Here is a 24,985-nt window from a genome sequence, read left to right as displayed (position 1 = left end):
CATCACCATCAGTAGAGCCTGGGTTCAATTCCTAGTTCAGGCAAATTTATTTATAATTTCGGAATATCAGCTAAGTGTTATTTAGTGTCAAATATCATAGAAACTTTTCTTAAGCAAACATTTCATAAGAAATGAATCGTTATTTTCCAAGATTTACAGCATCCATATTACACACAGATTTGTTCAACGAGGCCTCGAGGATCAGCATCGTCCAAGTGTGAGAAGGATTACTACCACCTTCATAAAATAAAAGAGTGAGTTAACAAAAGTGAAACTTAAAATAATGTAAATATTTGCATATGAAGAAAGAGATGATACTAGTTATAATTTATGAAAAACAAAAAAAGAACAATTGTCAGTAAGGAAAATAGGTAAAAGGATCTACAAATATCAGTTGTTTGCCGCGAGTGGACGTGTGTTTGCCTGTGCTCTTATAAAAAACGTTTTTTCTTCGGAAATAAACATCTTGAAATAAAATAAAAGTATGCAAAGTAGAAAATAATACACCCTGTGTCACATCGCGCTCATAAAAACATACGGTCTATTTTCTGTGTCCAATTATTTTGCAAAACATTTTTTACAAACATAATACAGCAGACACAAACTGAGAAAAAAGACAAGTGAGAAACACAAAAAAGCAAAAAAAAGCATGAGAGCAGTGAGAGTGCATGACATTTAACTTTAATATATTGTCAAACAAACAAACACAATTTAGCCAGGCACTCAATTCGAATACGACACTGGCATTATTCAAAAGCTCTATATGTACTAATTTCTTAACAGTAATTTTGGTGGTAACATACAAACTGTTAACTAAACCGCGCAAAAGTGTGCTACAAATTAACTACAAGACGGCCTTTAACAGTTTTATTTTTTTGTGTGTCACCTTGTTGTATTGAATTGGCCGTTACTGACCAATACTTAATACTTATTCAATACATTAAAATTACACCAACACAACCATGCTTGAAGAAAATCAAGGGGACTATACCCAGATCAATTTATTTGCTGATAATGATAGTATCATTCGCCCCCCCCAAAGCACCTAAGCGTGATAGAGAGAGTTTTATTCATCGTACGTATGGGAACTCCACTAATACTCCAAGATCGACAGACTCACCTTTCCGCGCTATGCAGATGCTCGACGATCGTTTTTCCAAACTAAGCGATCGACTCTTGAATAAATTTAAAACCATGTTACAAGAGACGGAGGATCGAATTTTAAAAGAGCTCGACAGAAAACTAAGGGACATCCGAACAGATTTCAACGAGCTTAATGAGCGTGTTTCACGTTTGGAAAAAGGCTCGGAAGAAATGGCTCAAATGAAATCCGAGATTGATGATCTAAGAATGCAATTGCTCAGACAAGAAAATTCGCATGTTGCCTCAGAGATTCGTGTAAATGGAATACCTTATCAACACGATGAAAACTTGCTGGAAGTGTTTACCAACATTTGTGACTCCATGAACTTGTCAAAACCTCGAGTAAAATCGATTCATCGCCTGCAAAACAGGAATAACACCAAGAAACAGAACTCGCCGGATGGCGTTATTCTTGTAAAATTTATGAATCCTTACGACAAAAACTTCTTCTTGAAATCTGTCGCCGCTTTCAAAAAATTAAATAGGAATGGTCTTATGCTTAATTCAATTGGATTCAGGTCAAACTCACAATTCTATATAAACGAAAACATATCGAACGCCAATTATCAATTACTCCAAGATGCAATTCTTCTGAAGTAAAAGGGTCTCATCAAAGCCGCATACACATTTCGTGGTCTGGTTTACATCAAACGCATTAACTGCAATGAGCCCATATGCGTTTTTCATCCTAAAGTTATTGATGAGTTTCGGATGGAGAAAGATGTTTCAGGAGCAGAATCGCAAAGCTAAATTCATTATTTTTCATTACTATAATCCAATTCAACTCTTTTTCAATTTTTTTTATATATTACATTTTGTACTTTTTTAGTTTGTTAATTCTATCCTATTTTTCCAATTTAAATTGTGCTTTATTAACTTTTCGTGCTGCTGATGCTTTTATTGCATGTCATTTTACTCTTATAAATGACTTTGGCTAAGAATAATATAAATTCCAAAGACGTAACTAAGGATATGGTAAGAATATTGGCCAAACAAAAAACAGGCTTAAAATTATGCCATTTCAACTCCCAAAGTCTGGTAAACAAACTTTATGAATTTAGATATATATTTGAGGACTCGGGTCTTGATATTATTTGCATTTCAGAAACATGGTTGTTTTCTTATATTCCTGATGGCTTTATAAGCTTAAATGGTTATACTGTATTCAGATTTGATAGGGGAAGGCGAGGAGGGGGCGTTGCCATATTTACAAAGAATAACTTAAAAGCTAAGTTCAAGTTGAAATCTGTCCTTGGCGATCCCATTGAATACGTGTTTGTTGAACTAACTGCTAACAATAAGCACATTCTCATTGGTTGTATTTATCGCCCCAATAACACAGTCGATACACAAAAACTCATTGATGTTTTAGAAAGAGTTACTGTCGGCTACCATGATGTAATTATAACAGGAGATTTCAACTCAAATGTCCTTGTCGACACCTCTTTTATAGACAAAATGCTCACACTTAGCCTCATCAACGTTAATAATACGAATCCTACACACTTTTCCTCAACTGCAAATACACTTTTAGATCTGTTTTTTGTCAATAATCCAAACAACATTCAACTATATGATCAGATTTCTGTTTCATGCTTTTCTAAACACGACCTGATATACCTTGCATACAATTTTCCCATACGTGAAGAAGAGGAGACTTATACCTACACATATCGAGACTACAAAAATCTGAACTATTCAGATCTTAACGATAAGATCTGTCAAGTTGACTGGAGTGAGTTATATACACTTGTTACGGTGGATCAACAATTGGATTTCCTTCAACAAAATATTATTTCGAGTTATAATATGACGATCCCCATTAAAACCAAAAGAACAACGTCTAAAACTAAGCCTTGGTTTAATTCCACGATTCAAACACATATAAGGGCGAGAGAATTGGCGTATTCTAGGTGGAAGAGGTTTAAAACCCCAGAGCTTCATGAGGAATATCGATCAGCAAGAACACTTGTTAATAATCATATTAAAGCAGCAAAAACCTCGTATTTCTCAAATAAATTTAACAGGGCAGCAGACTCTAAAGGCACTTGGAATATTATAAAGGACATAGGCATTGGAAAATCAAAAACTTTCACAGAATACCAGGGAGACATCGATGAACTCAATAAAGCTTTTTTAAGCATACCGACATTACCAGTAGACACATCTTTTTATGGCGTTAGTAATGAGTCTGCGCATAATTTTAATGTAGACCGTTGTTTTGAATTTCGTTGTGTCACGCGCGATGAGGTCTTTAAAAGTTTTAACCAAGTAAAATCGAATGCTATTGGGCTAGATGATATAGATCCAAAATTTATAAGATTAATACTTCCAGAACTTTTACCATATTTTACGTACCTCTTTAATTCTATCCTGACCACAAGTTCATATCCAACAGTATGGAAACACGCAAAAGTAATTCCTGTCCCTAAATCTAATCAGGATTTCAGACCTATTTCTATACTATGCTACATGTGAAAAGTCTTTGAGAAAATATTACATTCTCAAATGACAGAATATCTCCACCGGGAGTCCTTGCTTACTGATAGACAGGCAGGCTTTCGCCCTAACCACAGCTGTACTACGGCACTTGTAGAGGTGTCAGAATCGATACGAAAGGATGTTGACGATAGTAAGATTAGTTTTCTCGTACTGTTGGATCACTCTAAAGCCTTCGATTGTGTGGATCACCTACATCTTTGCATGAAACTAAGGCGTCTTTTAAATTTCACTTCAACAGCTTCAAACCTAATTATGTCCTACCTTAGCAACAGGATACAGTCAGTTTGTTCGGGAACTAAGAAATCAAAGCCGTTATTAGTACCCAAAGGCGTACCTCAGGGCTCAATCATCGGTCCTTTGCTTTTTTCAATATATGCTAACGATCTCCCCCAGCAATTAATATACAGTCAAATTACAATGTACGCTGACGATGTTCAAGTTCTGTTAAGCGGGCCCGTTAAGAATGTCGGTGACACCATTAACAAGCTTAATATTGATCTCTCTCGAGTCTCTAACTGGGCTAAAGCAAATGGCTTGTTGTTAAACCCCGGAAAAACAAAATGCTTAATGATACATAAAAACAAAAGGTTCAGTCTTCAAAATCTCCCCAATATCTACATAAACAATCAGAAAATTGATATTGTTTCTAAGGCAAAGAATCTCGGGGTAGTATTTAATAGCTCACTGAGTTGGTCAGATCACATAAATTCTGTTACTGGCCAAACGTATGCCAAGCTACGAGCATTATGGATTGTACATTCGTACACACCGATTAATATACGCATCCTCATAGCCAAAACATTTCTTGTACCAGGATTGATTTATGGTTGCGAGCTGTTTGCAAACTGTGACTCTATAAGCCTCCGTAAGCTTATCGTTGTTTTCAATAGCATAATACGCTATGTGTATGGTCTGAATAGAAGGCAGCATGTCACCCAAACTGCACTTTCCCTCTACGGATTCAGTTTAAACACCCTACTCAAAACTAGGGTTTTACTCTTTTTGCACAAAATTATTGTAAGCCAAAAACCTAAATACCTATTTGAAAAGCTAGTTTTTACTCGTTCACGCCGTGGAAGAAAGTTGGTACCATTTAGAAGAAAAAGCCTTGTCTCTGAATGGCAATTTTTCATTACCACAATACGTCTTTGGAACACATTACCCCACAATGTACAAAGCATCAGCAACGCAATGATATTTAAAAAACAAATAATCCAATTTTATTCAATATTATTATAAACTAATTTACAAAAATACCTACGCTTTAAATTTTAAATCATTTTATTTTTATTTGTGATAATTTTTAACATGGATACCTAATGTATATTTATAAATCTACATTGTAATCATAAGATTTTGTCTTGTTGTGTAGAAAAAAAAAACAACCAAATAAATAAATATGTGCGCCACATTCCGGGCAAGTAAGACCACAATCAAAATAATAAGCTGAAAGTATTTTAAACGTATATAATTCTATATAAAATTTCGATTGTTTTAATGTTATCCGTTTATCCTTGCTGAAATCCCGAATTATCTGAAGGCAATAAGCCCCTCAGGCAGATTTTTTTACTCAGAAATGCTATTGTCCTTAACCAATGATAAATATATTTAATAGACAATACCCAGCTCGAAATTTAACAACCGAATAACTAATTTAATATATGTATGTCTTAATTTCCGAATAAAATCACTATTGTTAGGCTCATTTCCCTATTTGTATGTATTCGCATGATGCTAATGGTTTCGTTCATTACACATCAGTTGAATCATTTTTTTATTATGTGACATTTTAATCCATATCCTACAAACAATGTATAGATAATTCATCCACAAGTTGTCTCCTATTTAAAAAAATCCTTTTCAATATTTGTTTTTGGCTTCAAGAAGAAATCTTGACAACCACTTTCATATGAACTCATAATATAATAAGCAATTAATTGTCCACTTCTGTTAACGAACTCTGAAGTTGAATTATTTATGAGGAAGCATAATTTTTGGATGGAGTTTTAGTATCATATTTAAAAATCAGTTTAGTTTATGAAATTTCTATCTGTCATGGAATATGTACCATTAGCATTTTGATGCGTTATTGAATTGAAAACATGAATTATTATAATATATCCATTGATGAATTTTGAAAGTATCCTTGTAAAATACAAAATGGAAAGCTAAACTATATATTTTTTCCTTAAGGTGGCGAGGTAATTTAATGGGGTAAATGTTCGTATTTGGGGTCTCGTATTAAACTAAAGCCAACGATACCATGGCTGGGTAGGGTAATAAGGCTCGAACTCCAATCAACAACAGGAGTTCCTTTAGTGTTATTTAGGATTGATCGTTATTATTTTTCTTCCATTTTTATCTTATACTCTGAATCAATGAGGGTGCAGGCGTTGATCAGAGACTTTGACCAGCCAATCGTAGGTATGATTAGTATTCGGGAGTCTAAAATAAACTTTTGTTTGTGTTCAGGAAGCGATAAGAATTGAGTCAAGGGAGACCCGAACCCCCCCTACCAGACTGTTAGCTAGACAAATAAATGGCTCCCTTTGTTTTCCTTGCTCGCAACTGAAATTCTATTTTTCCCAACTTGATATCCTTCCTCGCTAAATGACTCAAAATGGAGTAAATTGATGGATGACATTCCCTCCATTCTCTTTAACTAGTTTTTATGAATTGAACACTAAATAAATAAAATGGCCCCCAGCGTGGGGCATCAGGATCCAATCTTTCAGAATGAATTATTTACTTTTGTACATATTTACAACTTTTCAACCAGCGAATTACTGTTTGTTAGTAGTCCACTTCCTTCCTTATTGTTCAATGATAGAAAGGCAAATGGTTCTAGTATGACAGAGAATCTCTTCAATTGTAAACTTATAAATACGTACTGTATACCATATAATTTGAACAGGATCTAAAAGTTAGAATACTTGATAGGCTTCTTAAGATTTCAATTTTCTTGATTTTTTCGGAAACCTGTCGAGTAGTATGGCATACTAATGCTTTTAATTCCTCACAAATCGCTTTAGCATTGGCTTTATTATCATTATCCTGTTATTTTTCTGGTGAACATTTTTTTTAGTGATCGGCGCTTGTTGAACTGCGTTCCACAACATAGTTTTTAAGTGAATGAATTCCACACTATGAAGTAAACTTTTGAATTTTAAATATATTCTAACTGTTACTAATTAGAATAATCTTAATATGGCAACCTTTGCTCTAAACGAGCTTTCACTTATTTGGGTGAAAGACAATCAATTTTACGTTTAATTCCATTTGTTTCCTTGCCTTTTGTCGAAAACAAAATGTCTAACAACATTTTCTATTTACTTGTAAAACAGAAGCCAATCTATGAAGTAGCAAGAAGCTAAATAAAACCCGCAGCATTTTTACATTTTGAAAGAAGTCAACTGCCTTTCATTTTCCGCAAATAAAGCCGCTTACACTTATAGGAGTTGCCACCGCTAAAAGTTTCATACAGTCCACTCCAGGCTTACTCCCGTAATTGTACATGGTCCAGTCGAGCCTCTGAGGAAGAACAGAGCTATTTTTTGATCTGGGACTACGTCCACCGCCACATCTGAAGATTCCAAAAAAAATTCAAGAGGTTACATCATGGAAAAGAGGTATGTAAGATCTTGTTAAAAGTGTGAGCATTTAGGGTTTCATGTTTGTCAATATTGCTGTTTGAATTCAGACGTTGAATTCATACACACCTTTGCTTCCTCCCATAAACACGGAAAAAGCTTCTGTCCAGGTCGGCAAAATCTCTTTGTCAAAAGAGCATTTTGCAAGCAGAACACTTCTACCCGCAACAAAACATAAAGTATAATCGCTACAGAATTTAAATTCTGCCTGCCAAAAACTAAATATCCGCATATTAAGAGCGAAACCACAATTTTTGCTTCACCCGCTTAAAATTTTAATTACGCAACAAAAGTGTCAATCTCTTCAAATATATTCATTTTTGCAAGAGATCAAGTCGCTTTAGTTTGTTCAAACAAAACAAAAGAACTACAACTACACATACATAAATGCATGTATACACGATTACCCGCACCTCAAAAAATCTAACCACAAAACAAACATTTCTCTAAAACAACCGAAGAGCGAGGAATGTATTTAAAACAGAAAAAACAAATATTTTGTTATACACTTTCCTTGTAATTCACACAACTCAAATAAAAACCCTGATTGTTTGATTGTTACAAATATATTCCAGCTTATGTGTGAAAACATTCAGTATCAGGGGCATTGGCACGAGAAGAAGTAATAGATCGGACATAAGTGTCATTATAGAAAGGAAAAAACAAAAAGTAAAACTTTCTACGTTTTTTTCCTGGTACACATTAAATTTCTTTCCGAAGATCTGGAGAAATTAAGATATTAACATTAAAATTTTTCTCTTCGACCATCAAAAACACAAACCGACATACCAGTAGTTGGGGCAGTAGAACTTGGTTCTTTACTGTCAATAGACATTTTCTCTTTACCCAGCAACACTGATTTGTAAACAGTTGGTTGATAATAACCGTACTCTGCTGTCCATATTCACAATATTGATTTCTCTTTGCCCAACAACAACGACACACCGTCAGCCGGTTGGGTATAAATTTCCTCTTTACCGCCAACTGATATTGTCTCTTCACCCATTAACGTTGGGTATGTACCAAGGGCACAAAACACAAATATACAGACACACCATCAGCTGGTTGGGGTATAACTTGTCTCTTTACTATCAGTTGATATTTTCTCTTCGCCCAAAAACACCGGTTGTAACCAAGGGTGCACGAAACATACATATACAGACACACCGGCACCAGATTGATGACACCTTGACTCTTTGTCAATATTTATGGTCCTAATTACTCTTAACCATTGAAAGAATTAGTTTCTCTGGTGAAAGCAGGGGGACAAACCACAGAGATTGCAAAATACAAATGAGGACAGTAATAAACATTCCTGGACAAACAAGGGAGAATGCACAAAAGAATTGAATAATTTAGTTGCTTATGACAGTTTAGTTGCTTATGACATAAATTGAAAAACGTGATTGGAAAAAAATAAAATAAATAAATTACAAGAAAGAATAAACGTTTCTACGACACTCTGAGAAATATTCAAAAAAGAAACCTCGTGAAAATTACTTAGAGGGATCAACAATTCATGCGCTACAAGTGGTCAAAAAATAAATAAATAATTTGTTCACACTCATCTCAAAACGAGTATTGAGGCAATTTAAAAACAATAATTGCTACACATTTGTGGACAAATAAAAATTAACGACAGTGTCCAGAAATAAAAACGGCATTTTTGCAAGCAAGCAGCGAGGAAATATTTAATGCAAGAACGTGTGTAGAAAGAGAACAGAAGGAGAGACCAGCCAACTCAACTAAAAACAAAAACCCGGTGTGTACAGCCCATTGTAGCAAAAAGTACGTCCATACTGGCCATGAATTCAGGTTGTCAAAGTCAATAATATAGAGGAAGTGTAAAAAGACGGCAGTTCTTGGATTCCAAATCAAATCTTTACAGATTCTAAGTATATGCATGAAATATTTTTCAGTGAGGTCGATAAATTTTTTGTTTTTGCCTTTTCCCTCAATGCTGTGTCATCCATCAAGCCAACGCATCTGTTAACAGGATTTACGTTCATGAGGAACTGACAACAAACAAAAAATATTCTGTAAGTAGAAATATATATTATTCAGTTAAGAATGTTCCAAAAGTATATCGAGTGAATATACTCTGATTTAAATCCACTTCAAGGGTAGGAAGAATTTAGTCTTATGTAAACAAACAGAACCTGATAGTTACAACTGGTGCGATACCCTCTTAGATAAAAGTGAGAGTTAGGCGAGTAGTTAGATCGCTTCGACATTATAAATTATCAGAGGCATGTCGAATTTTGGCATATATTCGTGGTGGTCTTTTTCTTTTGTAGAAACGTGTGCTCACAAATTTGGTTAATTTTCTGGTAATCGAGCGACATTTAAGTATTGACCCTACTACTACTTACCCTGTGATTTACATTTCTGGGTTTTTTAAAAGACGCTGAAGTGGGAATAGCGTGCGAACATATCAATAGTTGGAAAGAAACAGTCAAACAATATTCGTGTCAAGATATGAGAGAAAAAGTTTAGTGCGCAATTCGTCAAACAGTGTTTCGTGAAACCAAATTTGTTTAAACGCAGTACTTCATCCAGGCCAAGTTTCTAAAAGCTGCGCTATAAAATAGCTAAAGGCATTAGGCGTTCTAAAACACTGGTGCTCGCTTTCTTACGGCAGCGTAAAAACAAATCGCACTTATTCTCTTTTTATTCTTGATTTGCCACTGTTTAGCAAAGGAAAGAGTATCTTACCACACTTAATACAACAAAATTTCTGACCAACACTGTTCTAAGAAGAAAATATAATGCATTCCTTGTGAAGAGAACAGACAACAATTTGTTAATGTGCAAATATAGTTCGTAATTGCTCACAGCTGTGGTTGAGGAATACAGTCTTTAAAACAGCCAATATCATCCGTATACGTTAACGTGGCTACAACAACAAAATACATTATCTTTATTTTCCCAAGGGAAGCAACTCTCAGAGAGACTAATGCACAAAATATATTGAGCACCACCACTTTCGAGAAAAAAAGGCATTCATCCAGCTACAAACGAAAAATAAGGTTCGTTTATTTGTTTCTATTTGCATTGGTCCATTTCATACCCTCTTATATTATTCTCTTTCTGGTACATTTGCGAGTTCGTCTATCAACTTTATTACAATCTAATCAAAAACAAAAAAACATACGGACATAGTACAAAATTTTTTCGGCTTGTTTATTGATAATTTCCCGGCGATAAGGTATCTTGCTTGGCAAATAAGGCAAAATAATCTGTCATAGACAAAACCGGCAATCCCAAGAGGTGGGTGAATAGTAAAAAAAAAAAAGTAATAATTCGCTGATTATCTTGAAACTGCTTGCAACCTTTTGATTGAAATTCCTTGCTCCACGCACTTTACATGCTTCTTCCTTCAATTCCCTTTAAACTTGATGTCTTGCAATATTTTTCTAACATTAAAATTTTGGATAAATATTTGTTGAAGAACTAAAAGTTAAACTTCATTTTGATTCGTTCAAAGTTGAACAATTTACAATTTAAGATATTCTCATTTGAATATCTGACAAAATTGAGAGTTTCAACTAAGTTAGAAGAAAGTCTTTTGTAAATTTTCTGGCTCATTGCTTCTCAAAATGGCTACAAACAATACCGAGCAGGTTCCGCAAAAATTTATTTTTTTTTTCTGACCAGGTGGTCACGTTTTGCGCTGAATTTGCGCTAATTCCACTACCAGATCACTCATCGTCTAGCCTACAAGTTGAACTTGATGACTTGGAAAGGCGTTGGCGTCAACTGGTTGCGGTTTACGAAAATGAAATGACTTCTACTGATATAAATTTAACGAAAGAGGCCAGGGGAGAAATACATGGGAAATTTACTGAGTGCTGTCGGTCGTATAAGGAATGTAAATCCTCAATACTTGACCTAATTCACATAGAGCAGCAAAAACTTTTGAGCTCTGAGCCCAAATCCAAAGAAGAAAAGGTTTCCAATTCGGGCTCCGGTTTTTCATTAAAGTTACCGCCTTGTGACACTGAATTATTCAGTGGCGGCTACTATAAGTGGCCGAGTTTCAGGGACATGTTTACCGCTATTTACATTAAACATGAACAATTGTCACCGGCCCAAAAACTGTTTCACTTACGGGCAAAAACAAGAGGCGAAGCCAATCAGATTGTAAAAAGATTTCCTCTCACTGACAGCAATTTCGATTTGGCATGGGAAGCTTTACGTCAACGCTTTGAAAATAAGCGAATTCTAATAAATCATCAGCTGCGAAAAATATTTGAAATCGACCATGTGTCTTCGGAGAAAGAAAAATCTTTAAGGAATCTCCAATACACCATAAATAACTGCTTATCTGTCCTTCGGACTTATAATATTTCAGTGATCTCTTGGGATCCAATCCTTGTCTATTGGGTTTCTTCCAAATTACCCGACGATACACTAACGGCTTGGGAAAGTTCTCTTTCCAATAATAAAGAAATGCCCTCATGGGATCAATTGGATGAATTTATTACAAAGCGGCTAAATATGATTGAGTCTGTTTCCGATATACGGAAGCAAAATTCGCATTCATCTAATTCCCAAAAAGTTGCCTCGTACAACACGTCCGCTTCCACTGAGGGATTTCAGAAAACATGTAAAGCATGTAAACAAAATCACCCATTAAGAAACTGTTCAAAATTCCGTTCATGGCCTCTATCGGATAAAAAGAAATTTGTGTTTGATCATAAAGTTTGTGAAAATTGCCTTTCGTATGGTCATATAGCCAAAAAATGCAAAAGTGAACATCGTTGCCAAACCTGTCGTCAGTCACACCATACTTTGCTTCACCCTGAGGAATGTAATAATAACATGCAAGTTTCAGCTACCGCGGGTCCACGACCCAATCAAAGGTGGCAAACGTCAAAACCCACCTCCGCTTCTTACCATGTTGAAACTTATTATGATGAACAGCCGACCACGTCAGCTGCTGCTTATTCACAAATTTCAAACACCCAGTCGAACTTCTCGCAATCTGGAGAAAGAACTGTGTTGCCAACTGCGTTGATTGACATTGAACATCAAGGTTTCTTGTTTACAATACGTGCGTTCATTGATCAAGGATCTCAAGAATCCTTTATATCAAGTCGCATAATAAATCGTTTCGACATCCCCACAAAGAAGGCATTTACATTGATTTCTGGACTTGGTGGAACTGTTCTTGAAAATTCTTTTAAAAGTTGTCAAATTACGCTGAAATCTAGGCAATCTGACTTCAAACTGACAACAACCGCTATTGTAGTATCAAGTCTAAACCAATTAATGCCATCTTCTCCTGCCAGTATCAACGATTTCACAAACATACAGCAATTACAACTAGCTGATCCAAACTTTTTCAAACCTGCTCCCATAGACATGCTCATCGGTAGTGATGTCTTACCGAGAATAATAAAAACAGGTTTACAAAAAGATGTTTCTGGTAATCTTCTGGCTCAAAGTACAGAATTTGGGTGGATAATAAGTGGCAAACCCTCTTCTAACTCCGTTGTATCATTTTCATCTTGGACTACAACAATTGATCCATTAAATGATGAACTAAAAAAATTCTGGGAATTAGAAAGCATACCTAATGAGAAATCCTTGTCTACATCCGATATATGGTGTGAAGAATTTTACATGAACACTGTTACTCGCAGATCTGATGGTAAATATGTAGTAAGGCTACCATTTAAACAAAATTTACCATCTGACAAATGCCTTGGTTCTTCTCGACCTGCCGCTATGGGCCAATTCCTAAGAATGGAAAAAACACTGGAAAGAAATCCAGAACTTTCAACAGAATACAATAAAGTACTTGCTGAATATATTACTTTGGGTCATATGAAACTGACCACAAATTCCGAAATTGTTCACAATTCCCAATTCTTGTCCTATTATTTGCCACATCACGCTGTAGTGAAACCTGAGAGGACGTCCACTAAAGTCAGAGTCGTATTCAATGCATCCAAAAGAACTGCTAGTGGATTATCATTGAATGATATTCTATATACTGGGCCCACCTTACAAAATGAATTAATGAACGTTGTTTTACGCATATTTTTCAAATATGTATTCAACGGCGACATCCAGAAAATGTACCGCCAAATATTTATTAATGAGAAGGATCAGCAATTTCAACGAATTTTGTTTCGATCCTCCCCTTTAGAGAAAGTTGAAGATTATTGCTTAGAAACTGTTACATTTGGGGTAAATTGTGCACCATACCTGGCGATACGAACTTTGCTTCAATTAAGTAATGACGGTAAAGACTCACATCCAACAGCGTCACAGATCCTGAAGAGTCAAATTTATGTGGATGACATCTTGTCAGGTGCTCATTCTCTAACCGAAGCAAAGTCGTATTTGCATGAGGTGATTGATTTGCTAAACTCAGCTGGTTTTCCCTTGACGAAAATCACGTCAAATCATCCTCAAATACTTCTAAACCTGCCCCCGGAGGATCTTCTCAACGAAGATTTGTTACGGATCGAAGAGGTCAGTGAAACTAAAACGTTGGGTATTCAATGGAATGCCATTTCTGATCATTTCTTTTACAAGGTGACACATTTTGATTTACCTACTGTTTCCGTAACAAAACGAAAGGTTTTGTCTATAGTTGCCAAATTGTTTGATCCTGCTGGGTGGTTGGTACCCATTATCGTAGTTGCGAAAGTATTGATGCAACAACTGTGGATTGATGGCACTAATTGGGATGAAGAATTAACCCCACAGTCATTTGAAAGATGGAGTGTTTTCATCTCAAAATTTTCCGAAATAGAGAAGATTAGAATTCCACGTTGGATTCATTTCTCTCCTGAACATCAAATTCAAATACACGGATATTGTGACGCTTCCGAAAAAACTTATTGTGCCTGTCTATATATCCGAGCTACCACCCCAGATAAAAGAATTCATACAAACCTGCTTGTTTCAAAAAGCAAAGTTGCTCCCTTGAAAACGGTGAGTCTCCCAAGGCTAGAACTCTGCGGTGCCGCCATGTTGTCAAAACTAATTAAATCTGTTTGCCAGAATCTGGAAATTTCTTCACCCGAAATCTATTTATGGACTGATTCCACAATAACCTTATCGTGGGTCAGTAAACCACCTTTCCATTGGAAAACTTTTGTTGCAAATAAAGTTTCGGAAATACTTGACAATGTGGGAAATGCTGATTGGAGACATGTTGCTTCTGCTGACAATCCTGCAGACCTTGGCACTAGAGGATGTACAGCTGAAGAACTTAAAGAAAGTGATCTTTGGTGGCATGGACCAAATTGGTTAACCATGGAACCAGAGCATTGGCCAAAATCGAAGACAGACAAAGAACCAGAACTAGAGAAAAAGGTTATTTCCTTACACACACAAGTTGTTGGTGACATACTCCTGGAAGATTTTTCATCACTAGCCCGAGCTCTCCGGGTCTTTGCTTATGTATTTCGGTTCATAAATGGATGTCGTAGAAACACTATTCCCGGATTACAGGATAAAGTCATACTTTCTCAAGAAATCTCATTCGTAAAATATCATTTTATACGATTGGCACAAATGGCACACTATCCCTGGGAGTATCAGGCGTTAGAATCTAACCAACTGATACCAAGAAAAAGCAGGTTATTAACCTTAAATCCTATACTCGATGAAGCCAAATTACTTCGCGCAAACGGTCGCTTAGTCAACACTGATGAAAGTTTCAATGAAAGACATCCAATTATCCTTCCTGAAAAGTCTCGATTCTGCAAACTGTTTATTGAATACACTCACACAATTTTACTTCACGCTGAACATCAAGTAATGTTACGTGCAATTCGACAAGAATTTTTCGTCATCCGTCTAAAAAGTGCCGTTCGATCCTGTATTCGTAACTGCCGAACTTGTACTATATACAAACACCGCAGCCAACACCAAATCATGGCCCCATTACCAGTAGAACGTTGCACATTTTCTCTCCCATTTACCAACACCGGACTAGACTTTGCGGGACCATTCGACCTTAAAACATCCCGTCTACGGAATGCTAAACTCCAAAAAGGTTATGCCTCAATTTTCGTCTGCCTATCCACTAGAGCAATCCATTTGGAAGTGTGTTCCGACTTATCTTCTGAAGCCTTTCTTGCAACTTTCAGTAGATTTGTAGGACGGAGAGGTCTTCCCAGCCAATTGTTTTCTGATAATGGAACTAATTTTGTAGGAGCAAGCCGTTCTCTATCCAAGGAATACAAGTCTTTTCTCCGATCCGCTGAACAACATATAGTTTCCAAATATAATTTACATGGGTTTTCTTGGCATTTTATACCGCCACATGCTCCACACGTGGGTGGTTTATGGGAAGCCGCTGTCAAAAGCATGAAGACACATTTGAAACAAGTTGCAGGAAATACCAAATATACATATGAAGAATTTTCCACACTACTGGTGAGAATTGAGAGTATACTGAACTCGAGACCGTTGTCTCCTCTAACGGAGGAACCTAACGAGTTAATTCCACTCACTCCTGGTCATTTACTACGAGGGGCTCCTCTCGTTGCTACTCCTGAACAATTTACTAATCATTTATCTCTTATGAATCGATGGCAACGCTTGAAAACCATTCAACTGAACTTTGCTAAACGCTGGAAGAATGAATACATCACTACCCTTCAACGGCGATATAAATGGAAACAAATCCAGCGAAATTTAGCACCTGATGACTTTGTTGTTATTAAAGAAGATAACCTTCCTCCGACAGAATGGCGACTTGGTAGAGTAATTAAGGTGTTTATGGGTAAAGATTCCAGGGTTCGCGTAGCTGAAATTCGTACGCAGAACGGAATCATTGTTCGTCCACTGGTCAGACTTTGCATTCTCCCAAATTGCTAATTTCCCTATGCTCACACATTTAATAACATCTTACGTTTTCAGCAGCGCATCCTCTCTCCCAAAATGCCGCGTATGTCATGAGAGACATTTTTTAAGATCTTGCCCAAAATTCCACAAAATGGATGTTAACCAGAGGAGGAGCGAAGCTAGGCAAAAAGGGTTTTGCTTCAATTGCCTCTGCACTGCCCACAAAAGAGAGTTTTGTCCCAGCAGGAAGACATGTATGGTGTGCGATAAATCTCACCACACTATGCTTCACTTGGACACACATCCCTCCACAAAACCTGTTATCAAAAGAAGATCAGTGTCTCCAAGCCTAAGCCCGGAACCAGAATCTCCCATTAAAAAGGCAAAAAAGGGCAATCAAATCGACATCCCAGATCGCCATGTTCCAAATCGTCTACGTCCACCACGGCACAAAAACGTCACCCAAAGAACAAACCTAAGTCAAGTGTTAGCGATCGATTGAGTTACCGTTCGAAGACGCACATTTTCCTGCCAACCGCTTTGACAAAAGTTTTGACTGCCAACGGATGTGATAAAGTCAGGCTTATTCTGAACTCCGGGGCTGCAAACACCGTCATCTCTGGGAAACTGGTGGAAAGATTACAACTCAGACTAACACACACGTCAGGACGAACATTCACAACTGTAAATCTACAGTCATTCCACGACCAATCGGTCAAAATTCAGATCACCGGAGAAGTCCGCAGTCAGCTAAGCATAACAACTCCAATAGCGACCAATGATAAACAACTGCAAGCCGTTTATAACCACCTGACTGATCTGGCTGATCCTCATTTTTTTTAACCCGGTTAACATCGAGATCATGCTGGCTGTTTGTGCCAAACAACAAATTTTTCCCCACGCCTACAACCCTAATTTCCATTCTATGTAAAAATACCCAATTACTTTAGTACTCCTTTTAGTTATAAGTTGACAACATTTCTTCTGTTAACTTGGATTTTTAATAACAGAAATATCTTTGTCAACTTATCTTGACAGCTTCCGCCCGGTGCGCAAGAACTTCGTTCTTGTTCGACACCAACTGCCATACTGGTAAGACATAAGAAGTCATCAATAAATCCACATTTTGTCCACCAATCTTGAAACCACAAACCTGTTTTTGTTTTTGTTTCTTCCTCTAATAATTTGCTGGAGATACCTCCCACAATCTCGATTGGAATCACAAAGACAAATTTTATTGCTTTGCCTTTGTATTGGGATCATTGTGTTCTGTTTCAACCGCAGGTCCAACTCTCCCGTTGTCATCAACATTTTTTGGTCCAGTTCGAGACGGATTACCTTACTCGGAGAACACGCTGATATTTCAATTCCAATTTGTTTACCATCATCCAGAATTCGGAGAAAACAGGTTAGTTTACATTGTTTCGTACTTTGCCCAGTTATTCGCAAAACAAGCATAGAGAAGCGTGTGTACATTTAGTCGTTGTTAAAAATTAAAAAGACGCACAAGAATTAAAATAATCACAAAGGAAAAAGAATCGCATCAGAAGAAAATTTAACTAATTCAACCAACAAAAATCTATCTAAAAAAAAAGGAAAATAACACCTCGGAGTAAATCGCCATCCATATAAGGAACAACCTCTTAAAAAAATCATACATCGGATTGAATCTAAATCTATTGTGGAACACTGAGTGAGTCAATAATAAGAATATAATCCGTAAAATTATCTGGTAAAGAAATCCCCGGAAAAAGTCCATTTAGAATTATTGAATGTACAATATTTAAAAGTGCTCGTAATGTATGTTTGTACATACATATGTAATGACATTTCTTTCGTATAAACATCCAACCATCTGATTTACAAAATAAACACGTTTTATGTTGAATTTCTGAACCTGAATGTATGTATATGGATGCCGATGATTACATGTTTTATACATTGTAATCTCATACCCTTCTCTCTTTTACAGCATTCTTTTAGTTTACATTCTGCTATGTTATGTTACAGTGATTTCATTGTGAACTCTTAACAATTTGGTAATCTGTTAATTGTTTTACATATTCTCTTGATTTATCATTGGAAATCGATCTCCTTTATCGATTGTTGTGCTCCAAAAACAATTAGACATTGTGGGTGCTCAGAACGGACCGTTCTCATTAGTTCCTATGTTTCTTACATTCCTCTGACTCCCATTAATTATACATTGTGGATCGCAATTAACAATCAGAGAGCATCGATTCTCACATGTGGTTTTGTGTATTGATCGCCCTGTGCTCAATTCTTTGCATTCCACAACTTTTCTCTTTACTAACCAAATATTACACTGGAAGTTTCAAACAAAGGGGGTCAATGACCTTTATTTCCAATTACTATCAAAACAGCTGATATCTGTAAAGAAAGGAAAGCAACGACCGAAATATTCTGACTGATGCCCAACAAACCTCTTGAAACAAACGTGACCTACCATTTAATGCAGGATTTTATGCTGATTAATGTCATAAAATTAATTGAAAAAATCGCATTTCTCCACATCTCGGTAATTCAGCATCAACTCAAAGTATTTACATGTACACATTTCCTAGTTTTTCAAACAAAATACAATTCGATAACTGAAGAAAATTTCTGTAAAAGGTCTAAAAACACAATTTTGGGAATCTAGATTTAGATTCCTAGCTAATTTCCCCAATCAAGAAAATTTCTCGTTTTATTCAGTCACCAAATACATTACTAGCTTGTTGCGACTAGCTCAACATTTCAAAACAACACATTAATACTCCGTTTTCCGAGTATTATGAACTTGGTTAATACATGTTTTATACATTAGCCAAACAGTACGAACAACCGTTTGTGATCCATAGTCTTCGAACAGAAGCTACCATCCTCCTATAACTGATTTGCACACTTTCTCTACTCCATATACAATCAATTGTTTATCCTCAACCTCAAAGACTATTACTTTGGTTCTTTCTCCGTCTTAAAGATTACATCCTAGAAGCAAAAACTTTCTCCACCATACCTCTTATAGTCTGTAGTTTCTGATTTCACTTATCAGATTTTTCATCTTGCGGAATCTCAAACGTTTTGCTTCCGCCCTAAAGTTTTCACAAACATGTCTTTAAGTAATTTCATAAGAATAGCTGACAGGTTGGTTGAATTTGATGCCAACCTAAACGATAAGGATACTCCTTTGTCCTCCACCTTCTTTATCGAAACCCATCAAGATGAATTGAAAACTATATGGAATGAACTAAAGTTAGTTTACAGTCAGTGTCTGGTGGATATAGAAAAGGAGAAAGGGGAGGAAGAAGGAGACGAAGATGAAAATGATGGCGATGATAACATTCTCATTACGGTTAAAGGGAAGTTCAGCAGCGCATACGCCACATATTGTCGATGTAGCGCAAGACTTAGGGAGTTACTTCAAACCATGACTACTTCTATCACTGCCCCCATCCCAGAAGCCTCTTCAAACCCGATGGCCGTGGTGCCGCACGGCATCAAGTTACCCCCTTGTGAGATACCCATTTTCAATGGCGACTACTCTTCATGGCCCACGTTCCGGGATATCTTCACAGCCATTTGCTATAAAAACTCCAGACTTAGTTCGGTCGAAAAATTGTTCCACCTAAGTCAAAGGACCACGGGGGAACCCCATGAAATAGTTAGCAAAGTTCCTCTAACAAATGAAAATTTCGAAATAGCGTGGAAAAACTTGAGTTCACGTTACGAGAACAAAAGGGTTCTTGTTAACATCCAATTAAAAACGTTGTTTAATCTCCCCACTATTGTCAACGAAAACGTAGATGCCATCAAAACCCTCCAACGAGATATAAACAGCTGTATATCCCTCTTAAAATTATACGACATTGATGTCGAAAGTTGGGGACCCATATTCGTGTATATCTGTTGCAATCGCCTCCCAGATTCCACACTGACTTTGTGGGAACACACATTGGCTAATAAGTCTGAAATTCCAAATTGGTCCGACTTAGATGCATTCCTAACCAACCGTTACCGAACATTGGAATCTGTATCCGAAATTCGGAAGAAAGATTCCAATCTCAGTGGCTCCTCTCGCAGTCTGCCTAAATGTCCAACCAATTCTAAACACGTTCGTACATTCCAAAACAATGTCTCCGAAGACCAGTGTAAACTGTGCTCGGCTGGAGTCCATGTAATCCGAAAGTGTCCCCGGTTCTTAAAAATGAATCCGAATGAAAGGTACTCCGAAATTAAAAGGAGCAACCTTTGTTTGAACTGTTTTTCAAAAGTCCATACGGTGAAGCATTGCACCAGTAAGTTTTCTTGTTACAAATGTAACAAACGGCATAATACCTTACTCCACCAAGAGGTAGTCCAACCATCTACGACGCACACATCAAAGAAACGCAATAACTCTAACATTGTTACTGCTCCTTCTACTTCCATTCCAACTTCTTCCACCATACAGTCCACTGTCCCAAATGGAGGTACCATTCAGACATGTTTCTCCACAAATTCTAAAGGCGTCTTATTGAGCACTGCACTAGTTAATGTGTCCTATAATGGGATCGATTATATGGCCCGCGCATTGCTAGACTCTGGATCTGAAGGTTCCTTTATATCTGAAAAGATGTTCAACACCCTACGCCTTCCTTTTAAGAACATTTCTGCTCAGATATCAGGTTTGAACCATACGATATCGGCTAGCGTTCATAAAGAATGCTCAATTGTGCTAAGTCCAGTCAAGAACACCAACATTAAAGTACCCATTTCCGCCTTAGTGGTTCCCTACTTATCCAGCAATCTTCCATCTACCACTGTAGATTCCACTTCATTCGTCAACCTTCCTAATATTCCTTTAGCGGATCCCCGTTTTAATGAAAGCTTAAAAATTGACATCCTGCTCGGGGCAGATGTCCTCCCTGTCATCATGTTGGCCGGGGTCAAGAGAGGCATTTGTGGATCACTTATGGCTCAGGAGACGATATTCGGCTGGATTCTCTCCGGCCCCGCCCCAAGCCAGTCGACTTCTAGGACATCCACAATTGTTTCGAATTTCTGTGAAATAACTTTAGATAAAGCTATTTCACGGTTTTGGGAGGTGGAGGACATTCCACGGAAAAGGGTCCTATCTCCATCAGAAAAGTATTGCGAAGATCTCTATGTGTCTACTACAAAGAGAAACAAGGATGGGAGATACGAAGTATTCCTCCCATTCAAACAGAATTTTCCCAATGAAATAAACATTGGATCATCCAGGAATAGTGCTATGGCTCAATTCTTCAGGAACGAAGCTAGGCTCATTCGTACACCGAAGTTTAAAGAGGAATATGACGAGGTTCTCAACGAATACATTACCCTTGGTCATATGACAAAGGTTACAAATGACTCGAATTCGGTTCCGTGTTATTATTTGCCGCATCATGCTGTCGTGAGGCCCGAGAGTACAACCACAAAAGTCCGAGTTGTATTCAATGCATCCTCAGCATCCTCCAATGGTTTAAGTCTTAACGACGTCCTTTATCCAGGTCCTGTCCTACAACAAAATCTTATTCTTCTCATTCTTAACTGGAGATTTTATAGGTACGTTTTTAACGCGGACATTACTAAAATGTACCGCCAAATTTTAGTAAACCAAAGTCAAACTTCTTTTCAAAGGATACTTTTCCGTAAGCATCCTAATGAATTGGTCCAAGATTATGAACTAAAAACAGTTACTTTTGGGGTCAATTGTGCCCCGTTTTTGGCTATACGCACAATGTTGCAATTAGCTGAAGATGTCCAATCCACTTTCCCCCTCGCTAGTGAAATACTCCAAAATGCTATGTATGTTGACGATATCCTAGCTGGAGCTCATTCTGTATCCACAGCCAGAGATTCTAAAGACCAATTAATTAAGGCTTTGGATTCAGCTGGCTTTTCTCTCCGGAAATGGACTTCCAACTCCAAAGAAATTCTTTCTGATTTTCCACCGGATCATCTATTGTTCGAAGACTTTCTCGAGTTTGATGACCGAAGTACAGCTAAAACTCTCGGCATCCGTTGGAATGCCTTCTCTGATATCTTCTACTTCTCGACAATCCCTTTTCCTAATCCACCAAAATACACAAAGAGAGAAGTTCTTTCTCAAATTTCAAAATTATTCGATCCAGTTGGGTGGCTTTCACCATGTATAATAATAGCAAAAATTATTATGCAGCAAATATGGATTGACGGCACCGATTGGGATGACGTCATATCTCCAGACTCCTTACAAAAGTGGAAATTTTTCGAAGCTTCATATCCTAATATCCGATCACTACAAATCCCTCGATGGTTTGGTTATGATTCTTATAGCGATATTGAGTTTCACGGATTTTGTGATGCCTCAGAAAAGGCATATGCCGCCGTTATTTATATCCGTGTTAAAACCCAAACTGGCATTCATACGCACTTAGTATGTTCCAAAACAAAAGTAGCACCACTCAAGACCCTATCTATTCCCCGATTGGAACTATGTGGTGCTACATTGCTCGCTGATACTGTTGACACTATAATTCCGCAACTTCGAGTTCCCAAACATCCAATATTCTTATGGACAGACTCCACCATTGTTCTGTCCTGGCTCTCCAAACCTCCTTCCTGTTGGAATACATTTGTAGCCAACAGAGTCTCCAAAATCATCGAATCCACAAATATTTCCAATTGGTATCACGTAAAATCCGAATCAAACCCGGCAGATCTGGCCAGCAGGGGTTTACCTCCACAAGAATTAATCGACAATAGTTTATGGTGGCATGGCCCGCAGTGGCTCAATGATAATCCCATTAAGTTGTCTGGCAGCCGTACCGTTATCCAAGAAACTGCTCTCGAACGGAAGCCGGTCAAAGTACACTTTGCGTACTTCGAAAAGTTTGAGGATATACTCGATAAATTCTCCTCTTTTCCAAAAGCCTTACGGGTTTCGGCGTACATATACAGGTTTATTCTCCAAACTCACCCAAAATATAGATCGAAATTTACATTTTCTTCCAAAATTATAACCGGTCCCGAAATGCAAGCAGTCCAAAATCGACTAATTTCCTTGAGTCAAAAAGTATGCTACCCCAACGAATATAGGGTTCTTTCCACTAAAGGCCACATACCATCCAATAGTCCACTGCTGAGTCTCAATCCAATCCTTGACGGTGAAGGAGTTATGCGGGTATGTGGTCGACTCGCCTCATGTCCAGATTTGTCTGAGGACGAGAGACTTCCCATCTTACTTCCCTATAAATGCCAGTTCGCCCGACTTTTAGTGAAATTTATTCATGAGTTTTCACTTCATGGTGGAAATCAGCTGGTCCTTAAGTTGATTCGATCTAAGTATTGGATACCAAAGGGGAAAAACCTTGTTAAAACAACGATCCATAATTGTAAGCCCTGTGTGCTGTACAAACACAAATGCCAACGACAACTCATGTCTGCTTTGCCTCCAGAGAGAACTCAACTTTCACGACCGTTCACACATACGGGGCTAGACTTTGCCGGACCTTTTGATATCAAAAGTTACTCTGGCAGAAACTGTCGTATAACAAAAGGGTACGTATGCGTTTTTGTTTGCTTCTCCACAAAAGCCATTCATTTAGAAGCAACGTCCGACCTTTCCACTCCAACGTTTTTAGCCGCCTTCAGCAGATTCGTTTCCCGCCGCGGTTGCCCTTTACACCTCCACTCCGATAATGGTACCACATTCGTGGGCGCATCCAAAGTCCTGGTCAAAGAATTTATTAAAACGTCTCATGAAGCGGTTATATCCGGTTATGCTCACCAAAATCTGTCTTGGCACTTTATCCCACCCGGAGCACCTCACATGGGTGGGCTCTGGGAAGCTGGGGTAAAGAGCTTTAAATCCCATTTTAAAAAAGTCGCGAAAACCTTCAAGCATACTTTTGAAGAATTTCAAACATTACTTTCCAAAATAGAGGCATGTTTAAATTCGCGTCCAATATCTCCTATGTCCACCGATCCTTCGGACTTATCGGCACTCACTCCTGGCCACTTTTTAATTGGTTCTCCACTACTCGTTCCGATAGATCCAAAAATTGGCAACAGTCCAATGTCCATTGTCAATCGTTGGCAACGTCTTAAGGTAATTCATCAACAATTCTGCCAAAGGTGGAAGGATGAATACCTGAAGGAACTCCATAAGCGTCACAAGTGGCAACATCCTGTGGAAAACTTAAAAGAAGGCATGATGGTTGTTATAAAAGAGGACAATATACCCCCCAATTCATGGCGACTAGGCAGGATTACAAAAGCGTTTCCTGGCCGTGATAATCTTATTCGAATAGTCGAAATTAAAACGGAACGAGGCACAGTCACAAGGCCTGTTACCAAACTTGTTGTTATTCCCTTGGAAGACACAGCTGCTCAAATGCGAAACGAATAACTAAATCTACATTTATCCTCGAAATTGTACCTTCTCACACTCCGAATCCTTTTTTAGTCAACATGCCAAGCCACAAATCGAATACTAGGAATCATCCAAACAACAACAACACCAAAGGAAATGTGCGTAAACAAACATTTACATGCAGACTATGCCGCCAACGACATGCCCTCAGAAAATGCCAGCGGTTTTTAAACATGAACACAACGAAACGCCGAGAAATTGTGCAAACCTATGGCTATTGCCAAAACTGCCTTGCCCATTCTCATTCTCAAGGAAACTGTTTCACGAAAACTGGATGCAAATATTGCCACCACCAACATCACTCTTTACTGCACATTCATCCTATTCTTAAAGACCGAGCTCGTTCAAATGAAAGCCCCTTACAATCAATGAGCGCCAATTCCAGAACCCAATCCAGGAGGAATAGTACCGAAGGTGGTGATGCATACACCAGCAAACGAAATTCCCCATCCACAAC

At 37.6% G+C, this 24,985-nt stretch overlaps 1 protein-coding gene across 1 annotated transcript; it reads left to right on the top strand.

Moving 5' to 3' along the window:
• Positions 1-1,131: 1,131 nt before the first annotated feature.
• Positions 1,132-24,504, top strand: LOC141388217 (uncharacterized). Its single transcript, XM_073958238.1, has 4 exons — positions 1,132-1,557; positions 10,953-13,930; positions 21,354-21,592; positions 24,149-24,504. Exons 1-4 carry the CDS (start codon positions 1,132-1,134, stop codon positions 24,502-24,504), a joined length of 3,999 nt encoding a protein of 1,332 aa, XP_073814339.1.
• The last annotated feature ends 481 nt before the right edge of the window (positions 24,505-24,985 follow it).

The sequence above is a fragment of the Musca autumnalis genome, unplaced genomic scaffold (genome assembly GCF_047663935.1).
Source record: "Musca autumnalis isolate F117 unplaced genomic scaffold, ASM4766393v1 scaffold_8, whole genome shotgun sequence".
NCBI classification, from domain to species: domain Eukaryota; kingdom Metazoa; phylum Arthropoda; class Insecta; order Diptera; family Muscidae; genus Musca; species Musca autumnalis.
Note: the sequence above shows the minus strand (reverse complement) of the source record. Positions and strands in the feature narration are given on the sequence as shown.

Bases quoted from the DNA above. Each gene is read 5' to 3' on its own strand.
- LOC141388217 (XM_073958238.1), top strand. From the start codon at position 1,132: ATGCAGATGCTCGACGATCGTTTTTCCAAACTAAGCGATCGACTCTTG. The intron at 1,558-10,952 runs GTAAAATTTATG...TTTTCTGACCAG, and splicing joins CGCCGGATGGCGTTATTCTT to GTGGTCACGTTTTGCGCTGA. The intron at 21,593-24,148 runs GTTTAAGTCTTA...TCGTTCCGATAG, and splicing joins ATCCTCAGCATCCTCCAATG to ATCCAAAAATTGGCAACAGT.